Genomic DNA, 22177 nt, shown 5'->3' on the forward strand with positions numbered 1-22177 from the left:
GCACCTTATACAAATGCAACAGAATGTAGCCCAAAAAATTCGTACCGTGAAAATCTCCGAGTCACTTTGTTAGTGTTTAGTGATTAGATGAGGCTCTTCTTATTATTGAAAATTATGTAATTTTTTATGAAATTTAGTTATTATGTTCTTGTCATATTGTATATTGTTATTGTAGAAGAAAAAGACGAGGAAAAAAAAAAAAAACTACTCCGTCACATCCACACGTGCACATGATCAACAACAGTAATTACACGTGCCAAGATAGATTTGATAATCCGCAGAGAATCGGATGCACCGCCCATTCTCCGATTGAAATTTGCTTTGGTTTTTCAATCTCCGGCCACCGGCATGACGATATCAGAGGACGAGGACGAGAGTTTGGCTCAATTCCTTGAAACGGAGGTGCTCTCCGAGGTCTCCGATCAGGTCATCTCCTTCATCTTTCTCTCAATTTTCGATTTGTTCAATTTCAAATTCCGATCTTTAGGGTTTCAATTTGTCTTGAATTTGCGTTTTGATTGGTTTGGTTGCGTTTTAGGAGGAGGAGGAAGATTTGATGATAAAGGAGCCCAACCCTAAGAGAATGCATATGACCGAGGATAAGGCAGAGAATCAGAAAAGCAAAGAAGAGGATAAAGCAAGCTGCTCTTCATCTTCTTCGACCGCCATTGTCAGTAACAACCAGCTCATGAGAATTGAGACTGGGATTTTGAGCAAAATCCCACCTGAGCTGTTCCGTCACATCCTCAAGTTCCTATCTTCTGAGGATCTCATTGCTTGTTCACTCGCCTGTAGATTTCTGAATCATGCAGCTTCTGATGAATCCTTGTGGCAACGCTTGTGAGTAACTAACTCTCTTAGTCTCTCTGTAGAAAGTTCTTCCATTTTTTGATGTTTTCGCCACCAAAGCTTGTTGCTTTTCCCATGTTAGATGTTTTCAAATTTTCGAATAATGTGCTAATATGTGTGCAGGTATCGTATGCGATGGGGTCTTTTGCCCCCTACCAGAAAGTTGCGGGAATGTCCTTGGAAAAAGCTTTACATTGAGGTGCTTCTTTCTCTATCAGTTGTAGTAATTGCTGCAAATTATCATTGTCAATTTTGAAGCACTTATATTGGACTAGGAATACTGAAGTTTTCATAGTTGTACATGATTATAGAAGAAACCTAGATAAACGATACTAGCCTATAAGTAAACTCTTTTCTTTTGCAGCGTGATGAAGAGGACATGGTGGATCTTGGTAGAAATTGCCCGGTTGAGTTCAAGCAGTACTATGTCCAAATGCAAGCTGCCAAAAGAAGCCAAGCACCTCTTCCTTCACAGGTAATTGGAATTACTTCAGTCTCAAATTACTTCTTATATTTGTGAAGCTGTCTTTTCATGTGAGATTAGAGAAGAGCATGCTGTTATTCCTATTCATCCACTATATAAGTTTACTTTTATGGGTGTATAAACCTTCTGCATAATGGTTGTGGCTGTTCCCCCTTGAGCAAGATTTATTGCGGTGGTCTGTTACTAGAAGTGGAGTAGGGACTGCATGGAAATGGTTGGACTCCCATGTTCTAATGGTTCCCTTTCATGCCCTTTAAAATTTATATCACAATTTCTTGTTTTGGTCTGAATTTCCCAGAGTCATCCTTATTTTTTCCCCCTGTTCCACAGAGGGGGAGTGGGCTAGATTTTGTTTTTGGGAGGGTGTCTGGGTAGGTGATACTTGAATTTCATAGCCCATTTCTAATTTATACAGGCCTGCGTCCATCTATCCTTAATGTCATTCTCTTCTTCCCAGGTTGTTATTTACATATTTTATTGGAATTTTACTTCTAGAAGAAATGTGATTAGGAGGTTACTTAATCTTCTGATTTGCTGATTTGCATTAGTAATGTTGCCATGCATCTCACCTGTCCTGATGAAGAGAGTGTCTATATACGAAAAATGGGGTTTTTTCTTGCAAGCCCTTTCTTTGCTTAATAATTTGAATTCTTTGGTCCCTCTTTTATGTGCAAGAACTCATTTTTTTGCTTGGCTGTTGGCTCATGGAAAGATCAATACTTTTCTGATACTTTCAAAATGAATGCCCCACTCTTCATTATTTATTCATTGGTGTACACTCTCCAAATCCAAAACAATGGCTGAATCTTTTGACCAAGTTTCATTGCACTGCTTTTTCATAACTTGGATTTGGAACAGATTGGTCAGGGTCTTTGGTTTGGACTGGGATGCTCCTAGCGACTGCTATTCATTGCTCAGGGAATTTGGACTCTAGAGAGGTGCCGACAAGAGGGCTAATACTCTGTGGAACTGTGCTGTTTTGGCCTCTTTGTGGGTGGTATGGTTGGAAAGATATAGAGCAATTATTGATGACAAAGAAGTGTCTTTAGTATGTGACAGAATCAAGTATATGTCTCGTTGGGCTTCTATGTCTAGGCATTTTATTCATGTTCCTTGTGTGTTAAGGGTTTTGCAGGTCTCTGTTTGTTTTCCCACCTTGTGGGATTTTGTTTGCCTATTTCTGATAGACACCTGGTTTTTTACTCTTTTTTTATTCTATCTCTTAATAACATTATTCGTTTTTATAAAGCAAACATTTATAAGAAGAATCTTTTAAACTTTATCTGTTGGTTTGCTTTTTTTCATGTGAAGGCGAAAGATGATGGGTTAATTCTTGACAAGACAGTAGCTGATCAAGTGTCTATCTGGAAAAGAAGTAAAGGCCTGACTGATAAGGTGGTAACTGATCATACTTGTTCCGGTGAAAAGTGTACTTACTACCAAGTTGGAGATGTGTTTGTTTGCGAGAAGACTGGGCAGGTTCATGGTAGGAGATACTCTTAATGACTTCATGCACTTTGTATCTTGATGCATATATCTAGGAATTTATGATGGATTTTGGATCTCATCCAGTTTTATTTTCTGTTTTCCTCTTCAGTATGTGATGAGTTTTGCAGAGAAGCTGTTATGGATCCCGCTAATATGCTTTGGGTCTGTAGAATATCTGGTCATTGCTTTGATAATGTACTGTCACCACAAGAAGTGGAGTCAGATGCAGTGAGTGGAAATCTCCTCTACCTTGCAATTTTAATTGTCATACTGAAAGTCTTCATAAAGTAGCACCTCATTTGTCCTCATGATATATTGAATTATACAAATAATTAGATACGATTATTAAGGCACCTTATCAACCATGGGAACATGAAAACTATGATCACTCGCTGTTTGCCCACATCCTTTTCTTGTTTCTTGTAGTATTGGTAAATGCAATAGGTTGCTGAATGGGCGAGTAGTTACTCATGTATGTTGATTTGTATATATGTAACTTGATCATTTCATTGACAAATCTTTCAGGAACAGCAACAGGAAGACCCGACAGATGAGCCAGAACCATTCATGGGATCCGGCCGCTTTGGTAATTCAGTTGCCTTATTTGTTACTTTGAGAAGTTGAATGTTGATTATCAACCACTGTGTTTGATTGTGGTGTGCAAAACTCATTGTGCTGTTATTTGTTGTGGCAGCGCGAGCTTATTTGTTGGGATATAACTGTGCGGATGAGAAAGAGCTGGAAGCTACTTGGAGGTTTTTGTGAAGAGATCAAGGTCTCCCATCTTGGTGATGTTCGGCGTATCTAGAACAAATGCCGTCTGTACTATTTATATTACTCATCTTAAGTTGATCCCCAGCTCTGTATGCTTAAAATGACCTCTTAGAGTAGATTTTTTTCCTCTTCTTTTCCTGGAATCGACTCTTATAGTAGATGAGGGGAGTGTACTATTATTGTTGTTGTTAAAATATTATCAGTGCTGCTCTTGCTGGTTCTTAGCATTGTATGCGATATATATGGCACTTATAGGCAATAAATTTTATTTATTCAAAATTCAAGTGCTTATATTTGTACTTAGAAAGGGTTCAGTCCTGGAAACCGATGTCAAAATGGGATTCTGGTCTTATCGATGTCAGGTTAAGAGTCGAGAACCAAACTGAATTTATGTAATTAACTCATATACCTATGTTGAGGGGAAAAATCTCATTATGGAAAAAAAAAAAATTATCTGAATCACTAAATGAATGCTCAACCTAAACTAAAGAAATTACTATTAATAGTCTCAAAAATGGAAAAAGCCAGTAGAGAATATTTACCGTGACACCCAATCACTGTGAGAAAAATAAACTAAAATAAGATCTCTCAATTTACAGATACATTTACTATATAAAAGTTTCTGTATTTACTGTAAAAATATATATATATATAAGGGCAGTAAAATATGTACGTGTGTAGTTAAAAGTTAAAACAAAGTTTAAGTGTCTAAGCTCACGCGCCGCATCTGTCCCTCTCGTCTTTACTTGCTGAAACCCTAATATTCTAAAAAGGACAACCAAACCCTCCTGTGTTCGACTCTGCTACGCCACACGCCTTTAGAGTCTCAGCTCCTTCTTGTTCTCAATCTCTGAGCTTCCATCGGCTTCGTTTTACTGGGTATATTTCTCCCTCATTCTATTACTACTTTACTCGTGGATTCCTCGATTATCGAAAGCACATATCTTTTTGTGTGCGTATGTGATTTTTTTTTTTTTTCACCGGATTGATTGTTGTTGGTATGAACTGAAAAATCGACCAGGAAGCATCTCATCTCAATATGGATCAATTCTGTCTTTCTGTGAAATTTCAGATTTTCTGTGAAATTGTGCGAAATTCTTTTGGAGATGTAATGGATTTAGTTTAGTTCTATATCCATTTACTAGTTTACCTGAAAAAGTATCAATTTTTGCCAGATGTATATTCGAAGATTAGGATTTCATATACAATGATTTACGAATCCATTAATTCTGTCAGAAATTGTCTCTGTTGTAAGGTTGGATTGGATTGCAGAGTTAACAAGACCAACTTTGATTCAGTTTTGTTAAAATTCAACTGTTTTGAACCGATGATCACCTCCTTAAATCCATCTGAAGGAGAGAGAGTGGAAGTTAAAAGTGTGTTTAGTGTTAAATACCAAATATACAGAAAGAAAGAGAGGCCCTTCTAGCTGTAATTCTGATGTTTTGCTCTGTCTGTGTATATCAATTGACAGTGGATAAAGAAAAATAAGAGATGTCGGACCGGTTAACCCGTATAGCTATTGTGAGCTCTGATAGATGCAAGCCCAAGAAGTGTCGCCAGGAATGCAAGAAGAGCTGTCCTGTCGTCAAGACTGGTAAACTTAATGTGGCAATTTGTATTTGTGTCCCTATATTTGTATACTCATGCAATTATTGGATCAAATTATCTTTTGTTGAACACAAACTTATTTATAAGCTGTTTTTATTGTCTCACCTGATCGATCAATCTGCAGGGAAACTATGTATTGAGGTTACTACTGCATCCAAAATTGCTTTTATCTCAGAAGAGTTGTGCATTGGGTGTGGTATATGTGTTAAGGTCCGTAAGAAGTGTTTCTATAACTTTTCTTGTTGTTCTCTACTCTATTGTGTGTTTAAAGGTGTTTTTTTTCCCTTGTCTGTCTGTGACTCTATCTCTTGTTTTGATGCAGAAATGCCCGTTTGAGGCAATTCAGATTATTAACTTGCCAAAGGATTTGGACAAAGATACCACCCATCGTTATGGGGCTAACACTTTCAAGTTACACAGGTTAGTACCATAGCACATTTTTGGGAAAGCGTAACTTTTGGTTTTGGTTGTTTTGAGATGGAAGCGATTACAATTTCAGGTTACCAGTCCCAAGGCCAGGTCAAGTCCTTGGTTTGGTTGGAACTAATGGAATTGGGAAGTCAACTGCCCTCAAAGTTTTGGCTGGAAAACTGAAGCCAAATTTAGGCCGTTTCAATGTAACACTCCTTATTTTCAATTTTTCCCTTCTCTGATACAGATATCACTTTGGCATTTTTGTTTCTTAATCTTTATCATTCTTTTCCAGAATCCTCCGGATTGGCAGGAAATCTTGACCTACTTTCGTGGATCTGAGTTGCAGAATTATTTTACCCGTATTTTGGAAGACAATTTGAAGGTACCTTTTGACTTTGATGCTGGTAACTTCTCTTACGGGATTGGATATGACTTAATAAGACTTTGTCCGTTTCAATTCTTAATACATCTCACCTTACATAATGTATGTCTTGACCAGTTGTGGTTTGTTGACTGTTGGTCATATGTTTTGTTCTCTTTTTTATTTTCCTTTCATTTGTTGTTTCGCTGATGTGGATTTATACTCTCACTCAAGTACCTAGGAAACTAGTTAGGCCATATGGTTTGTTTCAGTCCCCAACTCTCTGGTTATGCTTTCTTAGTCCATTTCGAAATTAAGCTAGCACTAGTAAACATTGCTGTAGGGTTGAGGTTGACTTGATTTCCAATATGGAACACATTGGTCTCATAATTACCTAAAGGTATTTCAGAATGGCAAGTTGTTGAACCAGGTGTGTTTTGCTATACAATTTCACTGTGGTCAATGAAAATAAACAATGAACTGACTATTAAAATTACAAAACCAACTCTATTTGGTAATTGAACCAGACTGATAAACCTATGCGATCAGACTGATAAGCACTCCTAGTTTAACAGGTTAAAGAAATCAGAACGGTCATCTATTTTAATACTGAAAGTATTGGCACTGAGCCTGGCCTGGCCGAGCTGATATCCTCGCCTAGGCCCATGTCCTCTCATTTTAGGAGAAGCTGGCTTATTTTGTCTACCATTCTATTTGAATGCATGCATTTCTGCTTTCTTTTGTCATCATGGATACAGTTTTGGTGCTAAATATAATATTTATCTTATCCTAATTCCATACTTATATAGTTTCCTTTTTATTTCACAGGCCATTATAAAGCCCCAGTATGTAGATCACATTCCAAAAGCAGTTCATGGAAATGTAGGGGAGGTGCTCAACCAGAAAGATGAGAGGGGTGTCAAGGAAGAACTGTGTCATGACCTTGAGCTGAACCAGGTTATTGATCGTAATGTAGGGGATTTATCAGGTGGGGAACTTCAAAGATTTGCTATTGCTGTTGTTGCCATACAGAGTGCAGAGATATATATGTTTGATGAGCCTTCAAGTTATCTTGATGTCAAACAAAGGCTCAAAGCTGCCCAAGTTGTACGATCATTGCTCAGGCCTAATAGGTTTGTCGTTAATCTATCTTGTGTCCTCGATTTCCTTTGCCCAATAATGGGAAATTCCCTCTCTTATATTCCAGAAATTTATGTTCCAGAACGTTTGGGTAATGGGTATATGTCTTTGTGTTGTTCAGCTATGTAATTGTTGTGGAGCACGATTTGAGTGTCCTGGATTACTTATCGGACTTCATTTGCTGTTTATATGGAAAACCGGGTGCATATGGAGTTGTAACCCTTCCCTTCTCAGTTAGAGAAGGAATCAACATCTTCTTGGCTGGATTTGTTCCTACTGAAAATCTGAGGTTTCGAGATGAATCACTGACCTTTAAGGCAAGGCTACAATTTTTTTTCCCATGAAATGCTCTTTCACATATTAGTACTATGTGATTTACTTTGTTGCCTTTTCTAGGTTGCTGAGACTCCACAGGAAACTGCTGAGGAAATTGAAACATATGCACGATATAAATACCCAACAATGAGTAAAACACAGGGAAACTTCAGGCTTCGTGTGATGGAGGGTGAATTTACTGATTCGCAGATTATTGTGATGCTCGGTGAGAATGGAACAGGGAAAACAACATTTATCCGTATGCTGGTATTTTTCTTTTTCCATCACAAATCACTTTGTATCTTGAGATGTTTTCTCTCCTCTTTTTTTGTCTTTTTGTTTGTGAGTGTATTTTTATTTTGATACATTGAGTATGGGTATTCATCCATTTTGCAGGCTGGTTTATTGAAACCTGATAATGTAGAAAATTCAGATGTGGAAATACCTGAATTTAATGTCTCTTACAAGCCGCAGAAGATCAGTCCAAAGTTTCAGAACACTGTCAGACACTTGTTGCATTCAAAAATACGTGATTCGTATACTCATCCCCAGTTCATGTCAGATGTGATGAAGCCTCTTCTTATTGAGCAACTAATGGATCAAGAAGTTGTAAATCTCTCTGGTGGAGAGTTGCAAAGGGTTGCATTATGTTTGTGCCTTGGAAAGGTAAACGATTGTTATTAACGTTAACCAGCGGTCACTTTTCAGTTCTTAATATATTTATCTGTTTACTTAATGCAGCCAGCAGACATTTATCTGATCGATGAACCAAGTGCATATCTGGATTCTGAGCAGCGTATTGTTGCTTCAAAAGTCATAAAGAGGTTTATCCTGCATGCCAAGAAAACTGCATTTGTGGTTGAACACGACTTTATCATGGCTACGTACTTGGCAGATAGAGTTATTGTCTATGAAGGGAAGCCATCGATTGATTGTACTGCAAATTGTCCGCAGTCATTGTTGACTGGGATGAACCTCTTTTTATCTGTAAGTGTTCGGACAACTTTATTTTTGACCCTTCTAATGAGTGTAACTAGCGATGATATGAATTTAGTTTTGATTCTGTTAATTGTTTATGCATAGTCAAAACTTTCTGCTAACTCATGCTATTTGTACTACCACTCTCAAATTAATTTTAAAATGGGTTAAAAAAAAATTTGAAGTGCTGTCTCCACAAGTATCTTTTTATTGAATTTTTTTTTTTTTGGTTGATGCAGCATCTGGATATCACATTTAGACGTGACCCAACAAACTTTCGTCCAAGGATCAACAAAATGAACTCAACAAAGGACAGAGAACAAAAGAATGCTGGTTCCTACTATTACCTGGATGATTGATATAATCAATACGGTATGCTTTTTCATCGCTACAAATTATATCATTGCTTAGATTTCACGTCTTCATGGAATCTCTTTGTTAATTGGAATTGTACTTTGCAGTTTAGCAAATTCAGAGGGCATTATACAGACTCTAAAGGGATCTTGGCTGAGGCCTCCGACATGTTGACAGACGATCAGTCCTTTGCCTGCTGAAGAGGTGATGCTTGCTTTCCTACGTGGATTAGTTTCCAGGCCGTTCCATGTTGCTACTTGAGTTATGCCTTGTAGTGTGCTTGCAGTTATCCAGTTTTGGTTATTGCCATGAGGCAAGAATCTAAATGTACAATGGTTTCTCTTAACATCAACTATATTTGAGTCCGTATGTTATTTGAGGAGTGGAGTTTTTCTCCAAGAATGAGTTCTTTTATAGATTCTTTCAACATTTGTGTTTTCTGAGTTTATGCATCGATGCTGCCTTTATAAATTAAATAAATACACATGTTGGGAGATGGACATCCTCACCCTGCTCGCGGTTGTAATGCGGTTCAACTGTACATTTTTGGTTGATTTTCAAGAAAAATCAAGATCCTTTTTGTTCCATTTCCGGATTGATTGTAACGCTAGAACTTGATATTTTTGAACAGAAAAGAAAGGCCTGTAAAATGAACTTTTTTGTTACACACCTCATGTAACCCAAGGATCCAATAAAATCATGTACAAAGGAGGGAAAAGGAAAAGAAGCAGAAAAAGAACAAAAATATATTTAAATATGTTCACATTTGCTTATGAGTTGTAGGAGTGCTTTTGCCTTTCTTTGAGCTCTATTGGTTCCACTCTTTGTGATCTCAACCAAATGCTCATATACTCCATACTGAAGTGAGGCGAGTAAGAAAGATGAATTGTTTGACCCCAACTCGAGAAGTACTGATGTTGCACATTCCTTGTTCTTGGGGGTTCCTTCTCGAATAAAGTCAACAAGAGTCTCGATGAATGAGAGCTGTCCAATCTCTTGCCGTCCATCTGGGTGTGATGCAAGAAGCAAGAAGATGGAGAGAGACTCATCCACCATTCCCAAGTTTCTGTCCTTGAGTACCTTGAGTAGAGGCGGTACAATGCCAGCACTGATGGCCCTTGCCTTGTTTGCTTGGTTCAAAGATAAGTTGAACAATGCAGTTGCAGCATCTTTTTTACCTCTAATTGTCCCATTTTGCAATAAATCTACTAATGGTGGAATGCCGTCTGATAATCCTATTTTTACTTTGTTCTCATCAAGCATCGATAAGCTAAACAAAGCTGCTGCAGAGTTCTCTCTAGCTTCTGTGCTTCCAGTCTTCAAGACTTCTATAATAGCTGGAATGGCCTCTTCCCTGGTTATGAGCTTCTTGTTTGTTTCATCAATTGATAGGTTTAGTAGAGCTGTCACTGCATGCTGTTGAATTTTAGAGTCCGGATAGGAAAGAAGTTGCACTAAGGGTGGGATTCCTCCACTTCGCGCAATCAAAATTCTGTTCTCGGGATTCTCTTTTGAGAGCAAACGAATTTTCATGGCAGCCTTCCTTTGCACTTCTAATTGACAGGACGATAGCTTTTCAACCAGGGTTGTGATCTCCTCTTTGTGCTCGGAGGAGGAGCTTTCCTGGTCCTGGGAAGGTTCCTTTACTGGAAGCTTGAACTTGTTCTTCTCGCACCACTGCTGGATTAGATTTTTGAGAGCATAGTTTGGCGCTACTGACAGGTGAGGCAGAGTTACCCTCGTTTTTGGACATGTCGCATGATTGGAGTCGAACCACTTTTGTATGCTTTCTCTGTCATATGTCTTCAGAAGATGGACAAACCCGAAAAAAGAATAAGATTAGTTTCTAGTGTGATGTAGTATTAGAAGAATCAGTTTCATTTGGCACATGTAAAATCACCTGTCCACTCGCGACAATCACAGGATCAATCATTACTTCCAGTGTGATTGGACAAAGAAACTCATGAGGGATCACCAAAGATGGGCACTTGAGCATTTTCGGCACAACAGGTTCATCGACAACATTGGTTACTTCCATTCCTGCAAGTAGTCTGAATTTGTTAAGAAGATCGATGACTTGCTGAGAAGTTTCTGCACTAATCCCTCCTCTTTCTTTAACAAGGTTCCTTACAGCAATTGTTTCTATTTTCAGGTCCTCAACTGTATGCAGCTCTAGCTTTTGCGCCAGCCTTTCTATTATGGCACTATCAGCATTTCTGTCATCTTTTTTCTCCAAAACCACCATTATATCCATTGCAAGTTCTATATCTTGTGTATCTGTTCGCTTCCTTGCTCGTTTAAGTTGCCTCACCATGAGGTCAATCTGGACCGAAACAAAAGCTTAGTTACATTACATGAGGATCAACAGAATTGCTAATTATTTCATGTCGAGCGAATATCTGGATCTATATGTATTTTCTAACGACAGACCTGTTCTCGGATTTCGTCTGAGATACCAAGCTCATCAGGCACACTATCCAAAGCCAGAGTGAGTTTGTCATGAACCGCATGAAATCTAACCATGACTGCGTCACTTTCAATTGCCTGAAATTATCCAAAAACCAAAATCATTAAAAATGAAAAAAGATATATATAAAATCGTCCCAAAATACATTGTACATAGTTTGAAATTCGAATATATATACATACCAGATAAATTTTGCTGTCCTCGTGACAAAACTTGAGCAATTTCTTGGCCATGACAAGAACCTTCTTCAGATCCACCATCCAAACAACAACGCTCTCCGGAACCGGGCCTTCGAGCTCTCGTACCTCTTCGAAAAGCGGCAACAAAAGCTTCATACGCCTCAGAAGGTTGTAACATTCTTTTCTCTGCGTCCTCCGGTACTCTCCTAATCGAGCCGCCGATTGAATCACGCTCTCCAACGATTGAATCAAACCCTCCGCCGTTTCCTCTCCACATCCTTCACCTTCACATCCCTCTCTCTCTCCATCCATCACCATCGACCTGGATCTTCTTCGCCCATATATGTCGATTTTACCGCCACAAAAAAGTCTAGTTGTGTACAGATTCAATGTACGAGTAAGGCAGCTAGGGTTTTGGTCTCGTTGACGGCAATTTGAGGGATCGGAGAAATGGAATCGAAACCCTAACGATGATTTGCAAGGATTCCAAGTGGTGTGTGAGACCAAGAAATTTGGCGGGCTTTTCGGGTCTGTGAGAGCGCCTAAAATAGATATACCTATTTGAAAGTCGGTTAATTTCTAACCAACAAACTTCTACTTTTGGGGCTTTCTGTAAATTGCAAGGTCAAAAATTCCGTGACCAGGAAGCTTAGCTCAACTAACTAGTGTGACCGAATGAACAAAGTTGAGAATGGTGATCCTAAATTCATATCAGAAAAAAAAAAAAAAAAAATTGCTTTGGAGTTTATGATTTTTTTCCTTTTTATCCTTTTAATTTAAAAATTACAAATTTTGAATCAAATTAGTAGATATATACTCACTGCTAACATTTATCTTCATAACATCTCATTATAAAGTATAAACATAACATTTATATATATATATATATATATATATATATACTTACATATTTTGATATATTAATATACAAGTAAATTTTTTGTTATATACGAATTAGTGCATCTAAGCCAATTTCACAAAATTACATAGCTCGTTGTCTGGAATCTCTATGTACTTGTTTACCACTTTAGCATAGTTGTTTATATTTCAGATATTGAGTTTATAAATGAATTTTAAATGAGATAATATCGAGTCTTTAGTAGAACAGTCAAATCACTAAATTTGTCTAACTTAATAAGTAAAACTTAAAAAGAAGTGTAATTTCTAAATTTTTACATGCAAAACACTAAGGCCCGTTTGTTAGCTAGGAAATCAAATATGGAAAGTGAAATAGTTTCCCATTCCATTAAATTGTCGTGATCATAAGTCTGGAAAAGAAAGTAAAATAAATGAGTTGACCAGAGTTCAATTTCATAAAAGAGGCGGAATAGAAATATCATCTAGGGTGTAGTATTTCAACTCCTTCATTCAATGGAATTGAAAATTTACTTGTTTAGCCCCTCATAAAATCTGATCAATTAATAATTCTTATCTCCACTCATTCAATTTTAATCTTCCATATTTAATTTGATTTGACATTATTGAAAAATAATTAACAAATTAATTCTCTCAAACCATTTTCTAATCTCAAGTCTTGAATCATTCCAAACACCACAAATGAAAATGCTCAGGCACCGTTTGGGATTGCTTCGCTTTTAAAAAAATAAGCTTTTGTTCAAAATTTTAGATTTTATTGTGTTTGATAAATAAATAAAAAACAGCTTTAATTAAAAGTTATAGGTCACTGGCAACAGATTTTAAAAGCAGCCCAGAGGTTACTTTTAGAAGCTGTTGTAGATCAAAACACGCTCTGCAGTTATTTTATGTACTGACAACACTTTTAAAAATAGTTTTTACAAAACATGAAACTATTTTAATTTATAGCCGATTATTCTCACAACACAGCATAACCAATTTTTTTTTTTAAATTACAGCAATCCCAAACTAATCTTAAATCAATTCAATTTCATTCTTAAAAGGAAAACTTAGTGCAATTTCTTTATCCACTATAATATTCCTCTGCTGATGAGCGTGGACCCCTTTCCCACTAAAATTGATCTTCTGTCATTTTTTTTAATTTTATAACAAAATTAATTATAGTAAATTTCATTAACCCCAAAGTAGAAATGTAGTAATATTTGTGGATATATACCACAATTTACAAATTTTTTAATGGGCATCAAAGTTCTTGAAAGCTCAGTTTACCGATCAAATTTGTTTGCCTTCCCACTTGTTTAAAATATCTGTGTTCTTGTGGTCAGGCTCAAATCCCCAACCGAGATGGACCCATGAATCTTCAAACAGGTGCCACGAAAGTCGAAAACTTTCCATTATCGGTGAATTTCTGAGTGCGGTATTATCTGGAATTTGATTTGCAGCTTGGTGTTGATTTGTTTGTTGTTGTTATTATCCGCCACGAAAGTCATGGCATTCATTTGTCGTTTTTTTTTTTTTCTAGCCTTGAATGACGTTTTGATTATAGATATTTTGTTGTATTGATGGTGAAGTTGGATAAGAATGTGGAGAGCGACCTGTGATTCATTGTTTAGTGGCTTCAGATATTTGTTTCCAAGTTGAGGGTTGTCGTCTTGTAGCAATTTCTGGCTAAAGTCTGTCATTGATTGCATTTAAAAGTTTGCATATTTGGGTTCACTGATTTCCATAGAGTTTTGAGTAGCCCTGTCTTTTGTTTACTTGCTTTTGGTTTTGTCATATTTGTAGATATAGGCAACGGCAAGGTGTTGGTGTTGTGCATCAGGAGATTGATCGAGTGGTGTGTTGAATGAATTAAAGGAGAGACGTCGATGGAGAAGAAGTTCCTTACGGTGGCGCCTTTCGAGTGCGCTTGGCGAAATGATTTGAAGTTCCGGGAAGCTGGGAGGGGCTGCGTGGCCTTTGAAGCGTTTGCTCACAATGATGTCACGCTGGTGTTCCGGGAGAACGTGGGAAGTCAGCACTATCATTACAAGAAAGATAATTGTCCTCACTATACTGTTATTTTGGGTAGTCATAGGAATAGGCGGTTGAAAATTGAGGTGGATGGGAAAACAGTGGTGGATGTGGAGGGTGTCGGTCTTTGTTCTTCTTCTGCATTTCAGAGCTATTGGATCAGCATCTGTGATGGTTTGATCAGTATTGGCAAGGGAAGATACCCTTTTCAGAATCTTGTCTTTCAGTGGCTAGATTCAAATCCCAATTGTAGTGTTCGTTATGTTGGCCTTAGTAGTTGGGATAAACATGTTGGGTATAGGAATGTCAGTGTATTACCTTTAACTCAAAACCATATATCCTTGTGGAAGAATTTGGATTGCAAGGAGTACATGCATGAGGAAGCTGGCGAAGAGGAGTTGCAGGATGAACGAACCGGTTATGAGAAATGGGGGCTTGAAAATTTTCTTGAGAGCTGGGAGCTATCTGATGTTCTTTTCGTTGTTGGTCCAGAAGAAAGGCATGTACCAGCTCACAAGCCTATTTTGGCAGCATCTGGGAATTTCCCTATATCATCAGAAGACCTTCTCCAGCTAAAGGGGATAACTTATCCCCTTCTCCATGCTCTACTTGAATATATTTACACAGGTCGAACCCAGGTATACCGTCCTCTTATCTCAGATACTTGTGTATGCTCTTATAGGGAAAGAAATACTATTGAGATCTCAAAAGTATAGAGCAATTTGCATGAACATATCAATACAGTAAAAATATGTGTAATTCTTGCTATAAAATGCTCATCATATGGGTTTGTTTGTATACCAAAATCATCACTTTAACCTAGTATGCTAAATATGTTATTCTTCGTGCTGTTTGATATAGATTTCAGAATCGCAGCTTAGTTCCTTGAGAGCTCTAGGTTTACAATTCGAAGTGATTTCATTAGTGAAGCAATGCGAGGAGTCCATGGAAAGATTCAAGCTAAATAAAAAGCTGTTTGACTCGGGCAAATGTGTAGAATTATCATACCCATGCAGTAGGCCACAGTGTTGGACAGCCTTCCCGTTTGGAGTTCCCATCGATGTCCTGAGGCTTAGGCAATTGCATGCAACTAACAAGTACAGTGATGTTAACATCTATATTGAAGGTCATGGCCTTATTGCCCAGTCTCATAAAATTATTCTCAGTTTATGGAGTCTACCATTTGCAAAGGTTAGCATATGCACTTTTTTGTTTGTTTCATAAATATCCTCCTGTTCTATGTGCCCTTATGTCTGTCACATAGGCACTTGGGGTTTATTTCTGTTCCTGCTTTTTTGTTTTCTCAACTCCCATTAGAATGAAAATAAGAGAAAGATGTTGCATTGTGCAGATGTTCACAAATGGAATGTGTGAAACAATTTCCTCAGAGGTTCTTTTGAGAGATATATCACCAGAAGCGTTTCAAGCTTTGCTTGAGTTCATGTATAGTGGGGAACTCAATTTAGAAGCTACCATGGATTCTGGTGCCTTGTTACTCCAACTTTTTCTGTTGGCTGATCAATTTGGAGTCACTCTTCTTCATCAGGAATGCTGCAAAATGCTTTTAGAATGCCTATCAGAGGTAGTTTGGTACTCCTTATCTTACAGCAAAGTTTAATCCATGTATATTATTTCAAACAATGCCTGTGTTTTGTCATTTTTTTACAGTATGCAACTTGCATGATTAGAATAAAAGAACGGAGAAGTGACTTGCGGTTTCGGACTTCTGAAAACAAAACAAGAGATCCCTTTAATGATAATGAATTATAGAGATATTGATATTCTCCATGTGCACATTATATGCAGGGATGGAGTTCTAGTCGAAGAAGGTCATTCAACAAGAGTTTTTCTATTAACCACAAGTTTAATGGACGAGGAAGCAGACTTTTTGGCAAAGTAATTGGACGATTTCATTTGAAGCTGACTGTTGACTTCTGTTGCAGGACTCGGTCTGTCTGATGCTTCAAGTGATTTCATCAATTCCTTCATGTCAACTTATTGAAGAAACTTGTGAGACGAACTTTTCTATGCACTTTGACTATTGCACAACTGCAAGCATTGACTTCGTTTTGTTAGATGATGCAACCTTTAGAAATATCATTCAGGTAAGCTCTCACCATTCAAGTCACCTGTTTTAACACTGAGGGACATCTTAAAAGTCAAGATAACTGTATCACATCATGTATACAAAAGGGTCCGTATATGAGAGGTCTCATATCTTACAACGGCCATAATAATATAATGCCCTATGGAAGTCGTATGTTTAGCAGCTTTGTTAGAGGAAAATGAGGTTCACATTGTGCTTGTTGGCTATTTAACTACTATTATTTTACTATGTACTGAGCTTTAACTAAATGAGGGTTGGTTTGATACCTTTGTATAATTGACGAAAACTAGTTGAGTAAAAGATCCTATGATGGAGTTGGAGGGAAAATTTAGAAGTTGGTACTTCTGCATTTTCAAATTAAGTATTCTCTTAAAGTAGGTATGCTATTGCAGCATCCAGATTTGACTGTAACATCTGAAGAGAAGGTTCTCAATGCAATCTTAATGTGGGGTGCAAAAGCAAAGGAAGTGTGTGGATGGGAGGTGGTGGATGAGATGATGACATATTCAACCGCAGAAGCTCTTTTTGGGGATAGGCTGCAGACAGTAAATGACCTTCTACCACTTGTTCGATTTTTGCTGCTGCCTTTGTCCTTGCTTGAGAAGGTATACGTAGACTTTGGATATAGAGATGCATCAGAAACTCTTAATTAATGTGCGAATACATCTACTTAAGAAATGAAATTTTGTGTCTAACAAACATTTTTCATAATGATCTTGCAGTTACAGAAGAGCAACATTAGCAGGCATATGTCTATGTTTAATAACCTTGTGAGTTGATCATTAATTTCACACAACTTTTCGGCATAAATGAAGCTCAACTCTCAATTGTTTTTCTAATAATTATCTTCTCGTCCTGTTATCACAGGTCAAGGAGGCCATCAATTATATCGAGCATGGATTGACAAGACCGGAAAACGAGCACAAGTGAGCATTGTTTTTCATGTTCAAGTTTCTGATGTTTGCTATAAGTGGATTCCCGCAAACTAAATTGATTATTTGGTTGCTGAGAAAAGGAGAGGATACAGAAAAACCAATCTTCTACCTAATTGAGTAAGGATTTTTAATCAAAAGTTTGGACATATAAAACTTTGCACATAAGGCAGTCAACGATTAAAGTGTTATTCCTATTTATATATTTTCCTTCTTCCTATATTTTAATAATAAAAGATTTGAATTTTTGAAGGTGGAACCATTTAACTGATATAGAAATCTGCTTTTTACTCAATTTCTGTATATTTTATATTCTAGTGAAGGAAGAGAGGAAGAGGTAGAAGACTCAGGTGGAATCATAGCCACCGCTAATGCTTAAGCTGACGCAAGTCCTAATCATTATGATTAGAAATTTTTCATGTTTTTTGGTACATCCTCAAATGGATTTATTGGAATAGCTTATTGCACTCTGGCGTGGTTTAATCTTTGCAAACCCTTTACTCCCATTCCTGATGTATTTGAAAGGAATTCTTGGTTAATGTGAATTTTGAGCACTTGTTTATATAGTTGATTAACAAAATTATATTTTGTAGCCTGAGAATCCAACATAGGCGATCTAGTTATAAGGAGCTCCAGTACATATGTGATGGGGACAGCAATGGAGTCCTGTACTTTGCAGGTACATCATATGGAGAACATCAGTGGGTTAATCCTGTTCTGGCGAAGGTAAATTTCTAAATTCTCTTCAGCTTCTTGTTTCTTTGCATAGCTTTCCATAGTATTAATGACTTTTAATGCAGCTGCTCATCCTTTATAAATTTGCATGTTTCAGAGAATTACAATTACAGCTAGCAGTCCCCCTTCTAGGTTCACTGATCCCAAGGTTTTGGTCTCAAGATCTTACCAGGTATGGCAATTGAAATGTTATATAAGGTATAGCTGTGAGCTTCTCTACTAGTAATTTAACATTGGCCACATCAGGGAACATCCTTCGCTGGGCCACAGATTGAAGATGGGCGGAATAACACCTGGTGGATGGTCGACATTGGTGCAGATCATCAGGTATTTAATCTGCATCATATTCATCCACATTAGATATAAGTTATAACAAAAGCAAAAAGAGAGAAGCTATTGTCGATCAGAGAAGCATTATCAAATTATTATATGATAAATGACACTGTTCCACTCCTGTGGAAGACTACTCCGAAGAGTTGACATTGAAATTAATCTGCTTAACATAGTATCATTAGGATTACCTTCCTGTCTGATGTAATTGTTTCTTGTTGGAGGCTTATCACGTTTCAATCAAAATTCTGATGCACGAATGTTGGTTTATACAGCTGATTTGCAACTACTACACCTTGAGACATGATGGCTCCAGAGCATACATGAGATATTGGAATTTCCAGGTAAAGCTCACCTTAATGTGCTCCTTATAAAGCCATATTTTTTATTTTACTTTGTTGTCATGTGTCACTTTTGGCGGTTCTTATGGAGGATCTAACTTCCATGTATTCCAGGGATCTCTGGATGGGAAGACGTGGACAAATCTGAGAGTTCACGAGAATGACCAAACAATATGCAAGCCGGGGCAGTTCGCATCATGGCCGGTTACAGGACCAAATGCTCTACTTCCGTTCAGATTCTTTAGGGTTGTTCTGACTGGACCTACAATGGATGCTTCAAACCCTTGGAATTTCTGCATTTGCTTTTTAGAACTCTATGGCTACTTCCACTAATCTATAACATCTTACGAATCTGATGGGAACCTTGCTTCCCATTTGTCCAAATAATATATGTACATGTATACGTGTAATAGTTAAAACTGTTCAAATAAATCAATGGAACTTCAGTTGTTCACTTGTTGTTCACCATACCATGAGATTTTCTTTTGATTCCCATTATATCCAAAACATAAGTTTAGCATTGCCATAATTTGATGATCATAACACTGATGACTATTGACAACTTGCAGTGTCCCAACAGCAGGCCACCAAACAACATGTTGCGAGGCTGATAACAGAAATGTTGCTACTTGCTAATGCACCTTTGATATCAATTTTGAATTCAAAAATGAAATTTTGGTAACAGAAGATACATATCCATGAACGATAGGGTGAATTCTTCTGAAAGAAAATGGATATGGTTTACTGCTAATCTCTAGACACCCTCCTGAAGATCAAGTTGTTTCATATATAAGGTTGAGAGCCGAAAGACTTTGGAGCCCAATAATGATGAAAAAAGAAAGCTCGTATAGGACACAGCAAAATAAACAACCATAAAAAGCAAGATCAAGAACTATAGACACCAATAAAACCTCCGCTATTACATTAACATTAACAATAGAAACTACATAGTACAGTAAGAGTCAAAAGAAGATTTGGCATCCAAAACATGCATACAGAAAGAGACCAGCCTGTGGACCATACAATTTGTTCTCAGATTTCTTCTCACTCTCCAAACAAAGAAGCCTATTCTTTTACACCAATTATAGGCATATTGAAGTGACTCTGCAAAGGAGTTGCACAGAGGGTTGATTACCTCCGTACCGGTGGCACAACTCCTCTACCAGCTGTTCCACGACCAGCAGCTTGAGCCTGCAAAACAAGTATCTTCAGTCAAGCCAAGTCCCGTACTATTGTGTCAAGCAAACAAAACGATGAAACTCTGGTATTTCAAACAATGCAATCATTGTCTCCATGCTTCACATAGAAAAGTCCACATGGGCAACAGCAATAATAAAGTTGAAACTACAATACTAGAGAATGACAGATCCAAGATCCTTATGCTTTCAATGTAACCTCTTAAAAAAGGAACTATGTAAAGATTTAGTAGAGAGAAGAACACTTACTTTGGCCCGCATTGCAACAGCTCTACCTCGGCCAACTCCAAGTGAAGCACCCTTACCCTTCAAGATTAAAAACAAAATGTCAGACATAACACATTCATATCAAGGAGATTTCTATCATCATTCGAAATGGAAAGACACCTTGATTCTAGCATCTAGACGTTTAAACATTGGAGCATTCTTCAGCATGTCTGGAATGACCATAAACCTATCAAAAATTCACATCAGTGTCAGAGTAACAGTCAATTCTGAGTAGCAACACAATACTTAACCATATTGAATGCAAATAGATTTGTTGAAGAAAAATGTAGGATGTATATACCTCACTTTGCTCCCTCGAATGAAGACATGCTCAAGTTGTGAAACCTTCCCATCCTGCAGACAAGCATAGTTATATTAGCAACTACTCTAAGTGAAGAAAATAAATGAACTACATTGCGCAAGCTTCAAAAACAGAACCCCTCGTCACTTAATCCAAACGCAGTCCATAAAGTAACAATACTAGACCCGAAACCCCATCATTAAGCCAATTTCAACCTTAAAAGTCGTTCGATTTCCTCAATTCACAATAGGGCAATTACAAATCTTCTACTAAAGGGTACTAGCATACATTTGATTTCTAACAATTCTAGGGTTTCAAATCAGATTCTGATTAGGGGGTTTAGCCGAAATCTAGGGTTTTAGACAGACAGAGCGGAGAACGCAGTTCTAAGAAAACCTAACCCTAACAAGAATCGAAATAAAGAGAAAAGAAAGATAAAAAAGCGGTGGTACCTTGGCGGTGTAGGTGATGCTCTCAAGCTGACAGTTCCAGTTGTCCTCACACTCGACCATGCTTCCTCTGTAAAGCTCGCCGCTTTTGAGCTCCACCGTGACGATGTGCCCTGACGCCTCGTGAAGAAGCTTCACCGGAATTCCCAAGCTTCTGCTCATGACTCTACTTCTCTTCTCTCTCTCTCTCTCTCTCTCTACTCTGCTCTTTCTCTCGCCCTGCAAAACCCTAAAAGAAGACGCAAACGACCGTGCTCTTCCCCTTTCCCTCTTATTTATATTCCGGAAGAAACAAGCAGATACGACTTGTCGTTCTCACTCGGGAGATTGGGCTTTGGATTACTTTGCCAATTTGGGTTTTCATTATCCGTCACCAAATTTTTCTTTTGTTTTCTCTTGTCTAATATGCTGTTTTCTTTTTTTTACTTCTGCCATTTGGGGTGGTAAAACCTTTTTTTCTAGTTGGCAGTTCCTCTTTTAAGCATTGTGATCATAACATAAAACAACATTAGAATTAGACTGCTTAAGAGAAGTTGAATGCGTATGCGATTGCGCACCAACAATTGTTCGTTTTTCAGGAAGAGGAATGGATAGGTTTGATGTATTATTTCACTCCTCAATCAATTTTGCTTCCACGATTATTTCACTCTTTAAATTAGTCTTTAGTTGTTTTGACTTGATCATGGTAGGCTTATTCTTCTTTGTTTTCTTATCCTTTTATATCATCATCCTTCGAAGTTATTTTTAAATATACAAGGAGGAGCATAGATTTCTTGTCTCTCTCTCTCTCTCTCTCAATGTATTTGCTAAGATAACATATTATGGCGTGGGTTTTCCACTATGCAAAAGTTGGAAGTGACATGTCCTTTCTCTTTTGCATGGGCCTCCACCCAACCTCAACAAACTTCTGTGGATCCACACACCATGTGGCCCTCCTCCTCCTCCTTCTCCCATGTGTTGTTTTCAAGCCCTACTTTAAGTTTGAACCACCTTAATGACGAATCTTTTTGTTGCCATGCCCAAGTTTTTTTCTATATTTTTTTTTTGCTTTCCCTATTTGTTTTTTTTAACTAAACGTCCGGATGTAAGAGCAAGTTTAGCAGTGAAGAAGAGTCCAATCTCCATCTAGGCTAGGTCACCACTTCAGCCTAATTCTGCAAAATCTTGCTTCTACAGGCAAAAATGAGATCAGCGTCTCCGTGACCCAAAGCAACCA

At 37.6% G+C, this 22177-nt stretch overlaps 5 protein-coding genes across 8 annotated transcripts; 3 read left to right on the plus strand and 2 right to left on the minus strand.

The window, feature by feature from the left end:
• Positions 1-265: 265 nt before the first annotated feature.
• Positions 266-3874, plus strand: LOC112170380 (F-box protein SKIP31). The gene is made up of 8 exons (XM_024307643.2): positions 266-426; positions 539-840; positions 973-1048; positions 1214-1324; positions 2645-2819; positions 2931-3049; positions 3347-3407; positions 3516-3874. Exons 1-8 carry the CDS (start codon positions 349-351, stop codon positions 3584-3586), a joined length of 993 nt encoding a protein of 330 aa, XP_024163411.1. The 5' UTR covers positions 266-348; the 3' UTR covers positions 3587-3874.
• Positions 3875-4316: 442 nt separating this feature from the next.
• LOC112170379 (ABC transporter E family member 2) lies at positions 4317-9268 on the plus strand. 2 transcript variants are annotated; one of them, XM_024307642.2, is made up of 13 exons: positions 4317-4474; positions 5070-5192; positions 5331-5416; positions 5529-5626; positions 5706-5823; positions 5913-6002; positions 6810-7114; positions 7243-7438; positions 7518-7703; positions 7833-8102; positions 8178-8423; positions 8654-8786; positions 8876-9268. In XM_024307642.2, the coding sequence occupies exons 2-12, from the start codon at positions 5090-5092 to the stop codon at positions 8771-8773; spliced, it is 1818 nt and encodes a 605-aa protein (XP_024163410.1). In that variant the 5' UTR covers positions 4317-4474; positions 5070-5089; the 3' UTR covers positions 8774-8786; positions 8876-9268. The 2 variants fall into 2 exon arrangements, with proteins under 2 accessions (XP_024163410.1, XP_040365478.1); XM_040509544.1 differs by having other exon boundaries at positions 8881-9268.
• A 145-nt stretch (positions 9269-9413) lies between these two features.
• LOC112170378 (U-box domain-containing protein 15) lies at positions 9414-11732 on the minus strand. The gene is made up of 4 exons (XM_024307641.2): positions 11418-11732; positions 11199-11312; positions 10669-11091; positions 9414-10571 (listed from the first exon to the last, which is right to left on the minus strand). Exons 1-4 carry the CDS (start codon positions 11730-11732, stop codon positions 9519-9521), a joined length of 1905 nt encoding a protein of 634 aa, XP_024163409.1. The 3' UTR covers positions 9414-9518.
• Positions 11733-13580: 1848 nt separating this feature from the next.
• Positions 13581-19213, plus strand: LOC112170377 (BTB/POZ domain-containing protein At2g30600). Of its 3 annotated transcripts, none has more exons than XM_040509543.1 (13): positions 13581-13690; positions 14076-14941; positions 15165-15494; positions 15655-15885; positions 16247-16408; positions 16803-17015; positions 17133-17180; positions 17278-17336; positions 17936-18068; positions 18175-18249; positions 18324-18404; positions 18683-18751; positions 18863-19213. In XM_040509543.1, exons 2-13 carry the CDS (start codon positions 14159-14161, stop codon positions 19079-19081), a joined length of 2403 nt encoding a protein of 800 aa, XP_040365477.1. In that variant the 5' UTR covers positions 13581-13690; positions 14076-14158; the 3' UTR covers positions 19082-19213. The 3 variants fall into 3 exon arrangements, with proteins under 3 accessions (XP_040365477.1, XP_040365476.1, XP_024163407.1); XM_040509542.1 differs by lacking the exon at positions 13581-13690 and adding an exon at positions 13783-13933; XM_024307639.2 differs by lacking the exon at positions 13581-13690 and having other exon boundaries at positions 13970-14941.
• Positions 19214-19641: 428 nt separating this feature from the next.
• LOC112170381 (small nuclear ribonucleoprotein SmD3b) lies at positions 19642-21215 on the minus strand. The gene is made up of 5 exons (XM_024307644.2): positions 20965-21215; positions 20513-20565; positions 20332-20398; positions 20194-20250; positions 19642-19939 (listed from the first exon to the last, which is right to left on the minus strand). Exons 1-5 carry the CDS (start codon positions 21121-21123, stop codon positions 19880-19882), a joined length of 396 nt encoding a protein of 131 aa, XP_024163412.1. The 5' UTR covers positions 21124-21215; the 3' UTR covers positions 19642-19879.
• Positions 21216-22177: the final 962 nt, after the last annotated feature.

The sequence above is a fragment of the Rosa chinensis genome, chromosome 6 (genome assembly GCF_002994745.2).
Source record: "Rosa chinensis cultivar Old Blush chromosome 6, RchiOBHm-V2, whole genome shotgun sequence".
Lineage (NCBI taxonomy): Eukaryota > Viridiplantae > Streptophyta > Magnoliopsida > Rosales > Rosaceae > Rosa > Rosa chinensis.